At 36.7% G+C, this 13,758-nt stretch overlaps 1 protein-coding gene across 11 annotated transcripts in view; it reads right to left on the bottom strand.

Moving 5' to 3' along the window:
* Positions 1-13,758, bottom strand: part of MYBPC1 (myosin binding protein C1) — a 98,885-nt gene that overhangs the window by 45,619 nt on the left and 39,508 nt on the right. For 10 of the 11 annotated variants that reach the window (XM_023186566.1, XM_023186411.1, XM_023186691.1 and 7 more), the window contains 5 exons: positions 12,790-12,841; positions 10,684-10,740; positions 4,764-4,930; positions 2,554-2,686; positions 486-610 (listed from right to left, as the gene is read on the bottom strand). In XM_023186566.1, coding sequence (XP_023042334.1) covers positions 486-610; positions 2,554-2,686; positions 4,764-4,930; positions 10,684-10,740; positions 12,790-12,841 — 534 coding nt within the window. The remainder of the gene's footprint in view (positions 1-485; positions 611-2,553; positions 2,687-4,763; positions 4,931-10,683; positions 10,741-12,789; positions 12,842-13,758) is intronic. The other variant, XM_023186911.1, reaches the window with a different exon arrangement.

The raw sequence follows: 13,758 nt of genomic DNA, 5'->3' as shown, positions 1-13,758 counted from the left end.
TCCAGATAAATGACAGAGATCTCAGAGTTGTCTGTAATCAGAAGGCCTCATAAAGAAAATAAGGAAGACATGGCCTCATTCACACCCTCCAGCTCTTTTCACAATGTCTTAGTAAATGATAATTTTCAGTGTGCTTGGTGCCAACCACTTATTAATGACGCTGGATTCAAGAGAAACCTATATGTGATCAATTGAGTGTGTGAAATAGGGATTATCCAGTAAAATCTGTTGGGTTCCAAAGCTATAACTAGAATAATTATTTTTGCAAAATAGTGCTTGACTTGAGTCAAAATCATGAGGCATTTGTACTCAGCAGGTTTCCTTTCTCCCCTCTGCTATTCTAGTCTTCAACAAACCAGAAGACTCATTGGGATCCATAATAGCTGCCAGTGTAGAGGAGCCTCAGTGGCTTTCACTTTGATCATTATCCCTGGGAGAAGGAGCCAACAGCTCCTGGTGACCACAATAAGAGATTTCATTTTTACCTCTTACAAAGAGCTCAGTGGAACATTTCTCATCACCAGCTGTCACATAATACTCCGAATCATCTGTCATCTGACAGTTATTGATAAACAGGATTCTCTGGCATCCTTTGTGTTCAAAGATGTATCTGTTTTGAATAGGAGGAAAATAAACAGAGTCTGTGAATGTGATTTTATTCTTTTCTTTATTTCCAGCAAATTTGGCTTATAATTTGGTAATGTTTGAAAGTCAAGGATCTATTTCTTGAGACAAGGTCTTGCTCTGTTGCACAGGCACGAGTGCAGTGGTGCAAACATAGCTAATTGGAGCCTCGACATCCTGGGCTCAAGTGATCCTCCTGCCTCAGCCTCCTGTGTGGCTGGGACCACAGGTGTGGGCCATTAGGCCCAGCTAACTTATTTTTTGTAAGACTGAGTCTCACCATCTTGCCCAGGCTGGTCTCGAACTCCTGGGTTCAAGCGTTCCTGCCTCAGCCTCCCAAAGTGTTGGGATTACAGACATAAGCCATCGTGCCCAGCAGGGATATAATTTTGATCTGCTCTTTGGGTATCATATCTTACACAGTTTAACATCAAACCAAAAAAAAAATTTATCTTTATAATGCATAATATATAAGCATATTTATAGATAATATTTAATTTCCATTATAATTTTCTTTTACATAAGGTTTTTATTTCAAATAAAAATCAATACTCACATATTTGCTATTTAATTTTTTTAACCCACTGTTGGAAGATAGAGTTGGCTGAGGGTGTGAGTTTAACTCTGTACATTCTTTGACCAATTCATGTGCTTTATAGGTGGGTAGAGACTTGATCTTATTCACTGATGTACAAATAAGATCTATTCATTGCCTATCCCAGTGGTATAGTAGATCTCTTTGGGTGAATAAATGATTATACAATTTAAGAAATAATGTGATATAATCACAAACACACGCAGCAGTTCTGTCGAATGTGATGTTCTCTTAGATGAGCTTAAGAACTGGTGCTATCATACAGTTACATCTACTAAGAAAGAATGTGAGTATTTGGAAACAAACTAGAAGCCAAGAAGATTGTAAAATATAATTATCTGTGATCTGTATTATGGAGGAGCACATTATGGGATTAAAATAGACTAGAAAATAACTGCTTTGGGAATTTCTCAAATTGAAGCCTTCAAGAACAAGATATTTAAAAATATTTTCTACATGAAGATAACCAATTAAAATTATGTTTTTGGTAAATTCAGGCCATCTTCAAGAGATTTTTAACCAGATATAAATGTTATCATCACAAAGTCACTCTTGTGGCATGACCACATTAAGAATTGGAAACCACCTAATTGTACTCCAGAAGTAACAGCTTTACAGTATTAACATCTCTTATAAATGTACACGTGGCTCCTGTTAACCTGAAAAAATATATTGGAGTTGAAAATCTCTCAGGCTGAGGAGGATCTCTGTAAAGTAGTTTTATAGTAGACTGGAGATACCATTAGACATCAGGGATTAGCCTGTCTTTAGTCTGTCTCCATTTGCAAGAAGGCCAAAAAATAACAAAACACAGGCTTAGACCCACATTTTGTTTTATCTCAACATTAAAGAGTTCCTTTTAGATGCAATATTGCAAGTGCTCAGAACAGTACCTGAATTGAAAATAGAAGGTATTCACCCATTATTAAATATAGTTGTTATTTTGGAAAAGCAAAAGTCATCTAATTATAAGATGTGATTCCCAGGTGGCATATCAAATATGGATTGCAAGTTATTTTTCAATTTTATTTTTTAAAATTGGGAGAAATTTGGCAATACTCTGAAATAATCACATATAACCTGCAGCGACACAAAACCATAATTGGAAAACACTTTAGTTTTACAGAATTAAACATAAAACAAGGTTTAGTTTACATAGAACTATCATGTTTCCATAATAAGTAAAATATGACTTAAATGTTTACTCTCTCTCCATATGATTTTGTATTATGAAAATATAACTAAATATCCTTTTATTCTCAGAAAAGTAGGTCAAACTACTATTTGGTTAATTTATTGTAGAGCTATCACTGATTTTTGCAAAGCCCACTTACTTGGTACTGGGTCGAATTTCTTGACCATTTTTATACCATTTCACCTCCAACTTCGGATCTGCCAGCTCCACAACAAACCTCACTCTGCCTCCTTTGTCAACCTGATATGCAGGATCAAGAATTTTTGCGAAAGCTGATAGAATAGAAGAAGCAAAAGTATGTTAATATATGTATACATATGCTATGAATTTAGATAGTCAATACACGTAGGAGAACCTAAAAACAAATGAAAAAATGAATCTCAAAGAAGAAAAAAATCAGAAAGCTTTCAAATTATCCTTTATATTTTGAACACTGTGTTGACTTATATACAATAAGATGGTTTAAATTGAAAAGAGAATCCACACGTTTCTGGAAGAAACATAAGAAAAGAATCATTGAAGAAGCTTTACAAATGGCCTAATTCTTTAGGGAATGTGCACTATAAAACGTCCAAATGAAAGTGAACTTTAAAAACATGCTGGGGCTGGGAACGGTGGCTCACGCCTGTAATCCCAACACTTTGGAAGGCTGAGGCGGGCAGATCACTTGAGGCCAGGAGATCGAAACCAGCCTGGCCAATATGGGGAAACCCTATCTCTTCTAAAAATACAAAAATTAGCAGGGTGTGGTGGTGCGTGCCTGTAATCCCAGCTACTCAGGAGGCTGAGGCACGAGAGTCACTTGAATCTGGGAGGCAGAGGTCGCAGTGAGCTGAGATCATGCCACTGCACACTCCAGCCTGGGTGACAGAATGCGATCCTGTTTCAAAAAAGTAAAAATAAAAGAACACGCTTATTCTTTCAGCACAATTACTATTAGTGTCATTGGCCTTATTTCTGCACTTCTTCTATGTCACAGATGGTTTTTTAAATAATAGAATTTATAAGATAAATTCAGTGATTCGTATTAAATCGAATGTCTTTGACTAATTGAAACAGTAGGCTTACCAAAGTTTTTTATACTGTGGTAACTTGCCCAAATAGTGGCATTTAAAACACACCCCTTGCACATACGTGTAGGAATCCAGGATTTCCAAAGATTTTAAATAACATAGAACACAGCAATGAAAAAAAAAAAGTTGTCTTTGAAAGGTCCTAAAGATAGTTAACTTCTTTTTTTAATTTAATAAGTTTTTTTTTCCTGGTTTTTAAAAGATAATCATTTTCATTTAGCAGTTTGGAAAATACAAATGTGAAATGCTTCATGTTGTCATGCTTGTATTTCCATCATTCCAACCTTATTATACTATTGTTTAGGTAAGCTTGCTGTCCCATATTTTAACAAGTTATAAATAAACCCTAGCTTTTAAAAAAGCTGTCTACCACACACCTTAAGAGATGAATTCAGAGCTAAGTGATAACAATAACAAATTTCAGCCTGGGGAAAAGAGATGCCAGCTGGCTCTCCCTTGTAGCACGCACACACCTCTCAAAAATATAACATCAGGAGTTCTGGGATAGTGGGAACGGCTGAACTCCAGAAACTAAAAAAATATACCCTTCTATATTTCTCTGGGGCCATTTCTCAACCAGTTTCCAGGAAGATCAGAAATAAAGGTCAGATTTTTTAAAAGAGGTGGTAAAAATCTTTAAATTCTATTTGAACATTAACAAAATAATAATAACAGGATTGATATATTACTAATCTGATGTGTCATAAAACCCATAACCAATAATGACCAAGTACAGGAAGCTTCGAAGAGCTAATAATGGTCAGTGTAAAATGCATTCCTTTTTCTTTCTTTAAAATTTCCACTTTAAAAAGGTATTTCAGACCACAATAAACTGGACCCATTTCAGACCCCCACGGAGCTGCTTATTGGTTTTACAAAACATTTTGCTAACCATGCTGGGTGTAAAAAAGTGAACTCTCCACACGCCATCAAGTGGGTGGAAGAAAAGGATGGTGAAAGAGTCCTCTCTGCTTAAGTAAAAATCAGTAATTTGACAGTGAGAGGGGATGTGGAGGCTGGAGAAAGGGGGCCGCTAAGAAATTCGCAGTAACAGCGGGGGTAATGTACTACTACATTTACGTTGTGTGTGGACCATGAATCTCCTGTTACCTTGAACCTTCAGGAGCTGTCCGCCAAGACAACCGTGACCCCTGCACGCTTACCCAGGCCCACTCCCAACCCCGCGGGAGACTGGAAGGGGCATGGGATGGGGTTCAAGTCTTTCGAACGCTGCCACGCCCCTCCCCCCGCTGCCACGTCCCCCGGGCGCGCTTACCTGCGCTCTTCTTCTCCTCCCTGCGCATGCGCTTGAGGCGCTTAAGCATGCCGCGCAGGTCGGTGATTCCATACTGGAAGGCGATCTTCTCGTATTCACTGGGTTTCGCGTTCTTCAGCAACTCCCACACGTCCACCTCGGGTTCTTCCTCCTGCTGCTTCACCTCCCTAACCGGGGAGAACCATGGTCTAGTTTAGTAGCTGCACTGGCCCTTAGAGACCAGGAAGGTCGAGGTATGATTCTGCTTTTTCAGTTCAGTGTAAAAAAGCTCTGTTTAAAGCCTGAGTACTTGAAGCCCAGAAGTCAAATCTTGCCTTGCTGGAATGGAAGTCTTAGGGAAACTTGCAGGTAGTAGAAGATCAAATGTGTGCCCTTATAGTAACACCTCTCGTTTTCCTAGTTAATAAAAACAATTTTAGGGGGCGTAGAGGACATCAGGAAATAACCTAAAAATATATTTTACTTATTTTCAAATTTAAAGTCTAATTAGAAGATGGGATTTTGAGAAACGACAGGTTTCATCTAAGATACGGATATTGAATTATTGAAAATTGGACTACAACTAAAAGGTTTAGATTTGGCCTATGAAATAAAAATGATCTCTTTCTATTTTCTTTGATGTACATGCCCTAGCTAAATATGGAGACAGTACAGATACATTATTTCAAACATTTGGATTTTGCAAATAGCAATTTCCCTACCATATTAATAACTGAATACATTAACCATTTTTTACCTTTTTTAAAATAAAAAAAAAAAAAAAAGAAAGAAAGAAACTGCCATGAGTTTTTTGTTTGTTTTTCACATAGTGTTTATGGATACTGATGGTTTTTTAATTTTTTTTTTTCTAAATTGGCAGGGGGAAAGGAGACTGGGTTTAAAAAATTCTCTTACATTTCATCTTAAAGTACTGTCTTGAATGTTTTTTGGAAGCAAATTGGGTATGAGTTATAAAAATATAAATGTTAAACTGGAACAAATGATTTAGGGCACCATGAACAAGGGGAAAGTAACTTCTTAGGTTGCGTATCAAAATTATGACCCAAACTTTTGATCATCGACTACAGAACACATAAAGAACATACATGACTTTAAAAAATAAGATTTAAGATTTACACTTGCCTTCCTTTCCTTTAAAAGCATAAAATAAAAATAAAACTCAGAAATAAACACTCTTTTGGAAAACAGGCTTAGTATAAACAAATTGGTTTCCTTCATTGAATAAATAATCCTGATTTTGTTTATGTTTACATGACTGTTTTTATCAGGTTAATTAGAAAATGTTACAATGACTGCTTACCATAATGCTGATTTGGATATGATTTTCTAGAAAACTGGTCAAACATCTTATACATCAGTGTGAAAATGAATTCATGCTATCATGTTAGGGAATGATGGGTTACGTCTGTTTGCATTGTCATGTTCATTACACCTGTTTCAGAGTGCCTTCTTTTTTTTCTTTTTTTTTTTCTTTAAGACAGAGTCTCACTCTGTTGCCCAGGTTGGAGTGAAGTGGCATGATCTCAGCTAACTACAACCTCTGCCTCTTGGGTTCTAACGAGTCCCCTGCCTCAGCCTCCCAAGTAGCTGGGATTACAGGTGTGCGCCACCACACCCAGCTAATTTTTGTATTTTTAGTAGAGAGGGGATTTCACCATGTTGGCCAGGCTGGTCTCAAACTCCTGACCTCAAGTGATCCGTCCACCTCAGCATCCCAAAGTGCTGACCACCACACCCAGCCCAGAATGTCATCTTTATACTCATGTGTACTTTGAGAAGGAAATACTGGGTTGTAATCATGGATAAAAATATGCAGGGGAGGGGAGGAGATTATAAATATTAACATAGAGTTCAGGGTGGCATTAAGCAAGGATGACATCTAAATATCTAACTTCCATTTTACATTGTCATGTAAGTTTTTTGCCCAGTGGGTTGGGGGACATTGAGGCAGAACTCCTGGAAAATGGAGGGAAGTGAAAGGTCACTGGTCTCTCCAATAATCTTGATGGGAAGGACTAGACAACACCATTAGCAAAATGTGCCTCTTAAAAACTCAAGACACAAGCATTATCTTCATCTCACTGATAGTAGCTACATCCTTTATTAACATGGGAAAATTGAAAAGCTTAAGAAAATTGTTCTGAAATTGGAATATTGGTGATAATTTGCCAGATCCACTAGATCTACTTCCTGGAAACAGTAAACACTTCAAATACATCCTTTAAATATTTTAGTAGGAGTCTAGGAGAATCGCAATTATGATGTATATGTATAGGCCGGTGAGGTGGCTCAATCTTATAATCCCAGCACTTTAGGAGGCTGACGTGGGAAGATTACTTGGGCTCAGGAGTTCGAAACCAGCCTGGGCAACATGGTGAAACCCTGTCTCTACAAAAAATACAAAAATTAGCTGGGCATGGTGGCGCATGCCTGTCATCCCAGCTACTTAGGCTGAAGTGGAAGGATTGCTTGAGCCCAGGAGGTTGAGGCTGCAGTGAGCCAAGATTGCGCCACTGCACTCCAGCCTGGGTGACAAAGTGAGACCCTGTCTCAAAGAAAAACCCAAAAAAGATGTATATGTATATTCATATGTATATATTTTCTGTGGGGTGTTCCCTCAATCTAATTTATTAGTGTTCTATTTTTGTCACATTCCAGCCTAAATATAGTCCTCAGACTATAAAATTATACCATACTGGATTATGTTAAATTTGTATTTGAACCATGAAGAATTGCATATATACATTACATACTTCAGGTATCCTCCTGACATTGGCAGAGGATTTAATGATATCAAGCTAGATATAATTAAAATAGCTAACAAGAGGCACAAGTCATTGAGTCCTACATAGATCCATGAGGGGAATATTTATATGAAGGAAACCTTTTGATAATTTTGCGTGTGATTTCCTGAGTCAGTTTTGTTGATAGATTTATAAAACCAATCATCCTCACCATTTTTCATTAAAATGCCAGGATACTCTCCACTCTATCACATACTTAGTCGTATCAAATTTCATATAAGAACACCAATGACCTCTTGCCTATTCCTTCCTTTTCTTTCCATTACTTAATTGTATCTCAATTAAGTATCTCAATATAGGGAAGCATCTATCTTGTACTGAAATGTGAGGTCGAGGCTCTCACCTTCAGCATTTCCTTAATGCACCTGGAACATATCTTTAGTTACTTACCATGGTGGCTGCACATGACCCTGTCTGCATGGCTATGTTAAGTTACAATGAGGAGAAAAAGCCACATTTCTGTAGGCACTTCTGATTCTTTTCCAGGCTTCGGGATAGACCTGTATAATGCTCATGGTATTTTCATCTACATCAAAATTTCAATAACTTGGTGATCCTAGTGAAGAGTAAACAGTTATAGAAATTTCATGTAGAATACAACTTACAAGTATTTATACAGGTCAATTCCTATAACAGGATGCTGCCCAAAAGATTTAATCTGATTTAGCTAATGTCTATTTGAAGTAAGCTGGCTTTGTTCAGAGCAGGAAGATCTTTCGTTGTACAGAGATGTTGGTTTAAATCATATTTTCTTTTCTCATGGGGATTTTGGCACACACACTTGGAGGAGTAGAAATGGTAACCATGTGTCATTACCACAATGAAAACACAGGCAACTCACTAATTAGTAGGAGAACACAATGAGTTCTAAAGTTATATTAGTGGATTAGCACAGTATACTGAAAGAACATAACATAGCCTTATATTAACAACAATCTAATTATGAATGAAAATCTTAAGTAGGGGGTAAGAGAAAATGAGAACTGAAGACACATTGGCTGCCCATTAAGTGATTGTTAAATTTTGTCATTTTGACCATGTAATTAGATTTATTTTATTCTGGAATTGTTGATTGAAAAAGTCTGTTCTTTTTTCTTTCTTTTTTTCCTTTTTAATCAGAGCATGGTGCTTAATACCATATCACATTTTTTGTTGATTGATTGTGTGTGTGTTTGTGTGTTGTCTCCTTATGAATATAAACTATGTTAGAGAAAATGATACATTTCCTTAGAGGAGGTGCATATTTATTTGCAACCTACTGTGAACCAAGCTTTTTGACTTAATTTAATTTGCACAATAATTCTATTAAGTAGCATTTGTTCTTCACATTTCCAGGTGTGAAATCCAAGTCTCGGAGGGGTCAAATATTTGACCAAAGTCACATAATTAGTAAATGGTAGAGTTGAGACTCAATTCCATGTTTTTACCACTGTTTTTCCTCCCACAAAAGTGTATCTATCCTTTTCTATGTGCCAGGCACTGGATGTCTTTTCCTCACATCAGTAGCATTATATTCTACACAAAGATAGTGTTTAGTATTTTCCTGAATGAGTAAATGATTGTGGGGAGAATAAAAAGCTCTCTTGTCTTCCTAAAGTGTCAATTTGTATTATAAACTGAAGCACCAGCTTCCAAGGCAAATTCAGAGTGGCATCTTTAATGTGGAGTCACAGGAAATGAACTGACTCATAAAAGGGAAACCTGGATTTGGGTCCTGGCCCTGCCTTTAACTCCTGTGTGACTTGGGATAAGTCACTTGTTATCTCTGGACCTTGGTTTCTTATCTGTAGAATGAGGAAATGTGAGGCTCACTTAAGGGCACTTCATATACTATTGCTTTAAATGCATTTGGGGAATTAATCAATACTATTGAGACTAATGGTTATTTGAATTAGTCTATTGATGGGCTGATATCCCTCAGTAATTAATAAATCACACCCATTAATATTTCTGTTCTCAACCTACATGTTGAGGGGTAGGTGTAAATTTTTCATTCATAGAGACTTGAATAAAGCTATCTAACTAAACAGAGAATAAACACAATCCCAGTTTATTTCAAGTGTTTGTAATTTGTTATGAAGCATATTTGTACTTGTAGTCTTTTAATACATAGAAAGCACTAAAAGTAATTTTAAAAGCCTGGAAAGTTAAGTGAAAACTGATATTATGTACAATTAATTTAAAATTATAGTTTTACTCTGTTTATTTATAAATTTGCTAGATAAAACATAATCTCAGAAAAAAGTATTTCTTTTTGTTGCTTCTGCACTATAGTAAATATCTAGATATCTCTAATGTACATATCGTATATATATATAAGGAATCCTAGTGAAGAGTATAGCTGTTATAGAAATATATATATAGAGAGAAATCTTATAAAATGGTTATGTTCTAAGTATCCATAATGAAATTCTATAAATTTTATTGCAGGAGAGAACAATGAAGTGTGAGTGTATGATAATACTAAACTTTTATTTCCATTTTATCACTTCTAAAACACATTTTTGAGGCATTTTAAAGACCTCCGAAATGACAATGCATCTTATAATCAATGGTGTGTCAAACCATTTGGAACAATTTTTTCATTGCTTAGTGATTTATAAAGTACTGGTATATCTTAAAAGCAGGTATATCTTAGACCTGCAGAAATACAGTACATCATAAATAATATATTAAAGTAGGTGTGCCTCTTACAATGTGTATACCTTCAGACTTCTACCAAAATTGTTAAATTGATTTTCTGATCAAATATCAAAGAGAATGAAGGCTTTATTTATTCAGTCATGAGAAGGAATCATATGTACAGTCTTAGAGGTTTCTAGGTATTTGTCTTATTGTCTCAGTTTTCATGTCTCTTCATCCCCACTTAAAAAAAATAGGTGAAGAGTCAGGAAACATTTAAAAAGAAAGTTTAAAAGCATCCGTTAAAGTCTTTAAAAGATTAGTATGCAATTGTTTCTCTCTTCCTTAGTCAACTCTGTTATATTCTATAAGCAAAACACATTTTCAGAAATGAAAAATTCTTTGAAAAACATCCACTTTAAACTTGACTTCTCTAAGTGGGTGTCTGAAAGACTTCCAGGCCACAATGTCTCACTCCATCACTTGGTTCTCACCTACGTTTCAGGAGACCACTAAAGTCAAGTTCCCCTGCATCGTCTTGACCTTCTCCACTGTCGTTAACAAAAGAAAAGCAAATCTGGGTTTAATGCAGAGACATACACAACGATTTCCCCCAAACACTCTACATGTAACGTATATGCAATTTTGTACCACACAAGGACTAAATCAACACAAACTATTTCTTTTCACACAAGTGACATGTTAAGTTTTTGGAGTATGTACTTGTGGAAAAGTAAACATGAGGAGCTTGTGTTACTCTATGATTTCAGAAGACACATTTTTGTAGATTGCATATATAAAACTGCTTGGATTTGTGTTAAAACCAGGTAACACAAATGCACTTAAGCCAAGCAACACAAAGTACTTTGTTTTTGCAAGTTGGGGGCTCTGGAAACATACCTGTGTAAAAAGCAAAGAACTTTTGCTGATCTCTGTTATTCATGTAAGACAGAGATTGGCTTGGAGGACCAAGTGTACCAATGTCAGATATATAAGTACAAAGCCTTATATTCAATGGTAACCTCTTTGTGTCCATGAACAGATGAATCAGATAATGTGATACCAACATGGCAAAATAAAAAAGGAGCTAACACAGAACTTTTTAAAAGATGCATTCCTTTCTGTCTTAAAGGGTGATAATTATTCTAATTTTCTTGTTAATATTTATACCTTCTTAAATGTATTTTAAAAAATTTTGTCTTGAATTGTCAACGAAACTTTTACTAGCAGTTTTAAAAAGTGCTTTCCTGTAGAGAAATGCATCTTAAATTAGGCATGCAGCCACCATTGTGATTTCATATAAACTCTAACTAGAAGCTATAGAGCTAACATTTAAATGGCACTACATAGTTACTTACATGTTTAATTTTTAAATGAAGTTTTGTTTCCTGCTCTTTACAAATGTTAGTTATGGTTTCTAAGAAAAGAGTCTGTGGGTTTAAAAACAGTGTGTATAACATAAGTCATAAGAATTAAACTCAATAACGTGTTTTCAAAATTTCTTCAGGTGTTTGCAGGCCTTTTGAAGTAAATACATTTCTGTTCTTTTAAAGCTGGAAACTTAGTAGGTCATGTTTCCCTCTCCTGAGATATACATGTATACAGTATGAGCATAGTTTTAGACCTGTGCATTTGCTGAGCATGGGATGAAGGGGAAGTGGAAGGAAAGTAATAAAATTTGAAAGTTATGACATTTTTTAAAATTAAAAAATACCTAATATCAGTAATATTAAATAACTTTTCAAAGCAATTTTTTTATTTATTTGTAATATTGGAGGAAAATATGCCTCATTAACAGGCTAAATTATTGTTTTGTAATAGTTTGGAGTGACTTTCCTTATTCAGCAAAACTGTATGTGGATTCGGTCTTAGGAAAAACAAAACATTTTGTCTCATTAAAGAATTTATATTACGGAATAATTAAGTACAGAGAATAACATAATGACAGGAAGGGGCTGGTTATATTTCTTAGAGACCAAAAATCTCTTAATTTTTTTCCTTGACCTCCCACCCCCAATTTTTCAGCCTTGGTAATTGCAAAAATATATGAAATAGGTATCTAAATTTTGCCTTTCTGTGGTATTCTTAATGCCAGTTTCATTTAGGATAATCCAAAATTATATGGCACTAACTTCAGTAAGTAGCCACTTAGTTGTGGTTTTCTTGGGCACATGGTTCAGTAGCTCCCTAAGTGATTTCTAGATGAAAGGCAATATAAATAAAAAGTTTTCTGCCATGATTTAACCAATGAAATGAGTCTCTTTGCATATTTCTTTTGGCCATTTGGTGGAAAATAATGCTTTAAGGAAGAAGCCACGTATGAATAAATTGCAAGTGTCTTTCTAAGGCAACTGTGAAACCTCAAAAACAGGAACTTCATTATAACAAGAATATTCCAAAAAATGGTCAGTATATCCTTGACTGGGCCTTAAACCCATGGCTTTTCTAGAACACCCACGTTTAAATATATGATGTGTTTGACTGCAGTGAAAAGGGTTGTTCGTATTTGGAATACGGAATACAGGGGAAGGGAAATGTGTTTGAAAATCTTCCACTTCTGTGTTATACAAAAGCTATCTAGATTTTCCTTTTGGAGTTACCTTCTCTTGAAAGCAGATCTGATGTCAATGTTTGGAGTAGTCCCAGTAGATTCTTTGAAAGGAAAGAAAACAATAACATAAATACCCATTAAGGCGGTAGTTTGTGTTCAGTTCCTTCATAGGCTGTGGGGATTCTTTAGATGGAAGAATGTCAGGTGAAGTGGGGATGCTTTTCCCCTGAACAGCCGTGCTGCCACAGCCTCATCATACCTCCACGTCCCTCATAAAGAACCAATGAAGGGACCTTGGGGTCACTTTGGCCAGGTGTCATTCAACTTGTCTGCCCACTAGAATCACTGAGGGACTTAAAAATGTATCAGTTTCTTGATCCTGTCTGCCAGAGATGTTGATCCACCAGATCAGGGAGGGGCACCCAGAAATCAGTATTCTTAAAAAGCCCTCCAGGGGCCGGGCGCAGTGGCTCACGCCTGTAATCCCAGCACTTTGGGAGGCCGAGGCGGGTGAATCACGAGGTCAGGAGATCGAGACCATCCTGGCTAACACGGTGAAACCCCATCTCTACTAAAAATACCAAAATTAGCCGGGCATGGTGGCGGCCGCCTGTAGTCCCAGCTACTCGGGAGGCTGAGGCTGGAGAACAGCATGAACCCGGGAGGTGAAGCTTGCAATGAGCCGAGATGGTGCCACTGTACTCCAGCCTGGGCGACAGAGTGGAGCAAGACTCCGTCGCAAAAAAAAAAAAAGAGCCCTCCAGGTGATCTTCTCAGAGACAGCCATGGTGAAGCAGTGCTGCCCAGGATCCCAGATCCCACCTGATATGGAAATATCAACAGCACTCGACCCATGGCCATCCAGCCTCTGCTTGGCACCGCTCTCAGTGAGACTCTCACAACCTTCCCGGGCTGTCTATATAGCTTTAACCAAAGAGCTCATCCTTTTTTTTTTTTTTTTCTTTTTTTGAGATGGAGTCTTGCTCTGTTGCCCAGGCTGGAGTGCAATGACACGGTC

This window comes from Piliocolobus tephrosceles, chromosome 10, assembly GCF_002776525.5.
Source record: "Piliocolobus tephrosceles isolate RC106 chromosome 10, ASM277652v3, whole genome shotgun sequence".
NCBI classification, from domain to species: domain Eukaryota; kingdom Metazoa; phylum Chordata; class Mammalia; order Primates; family Cercopithecidae; genus Piliocolobus; species Piliocolobus tephrosceles.
Note: the sequence above shows the minus strand (reverse complement) of the source record. Positions and strands in the feature narration are given on the sequence as shown.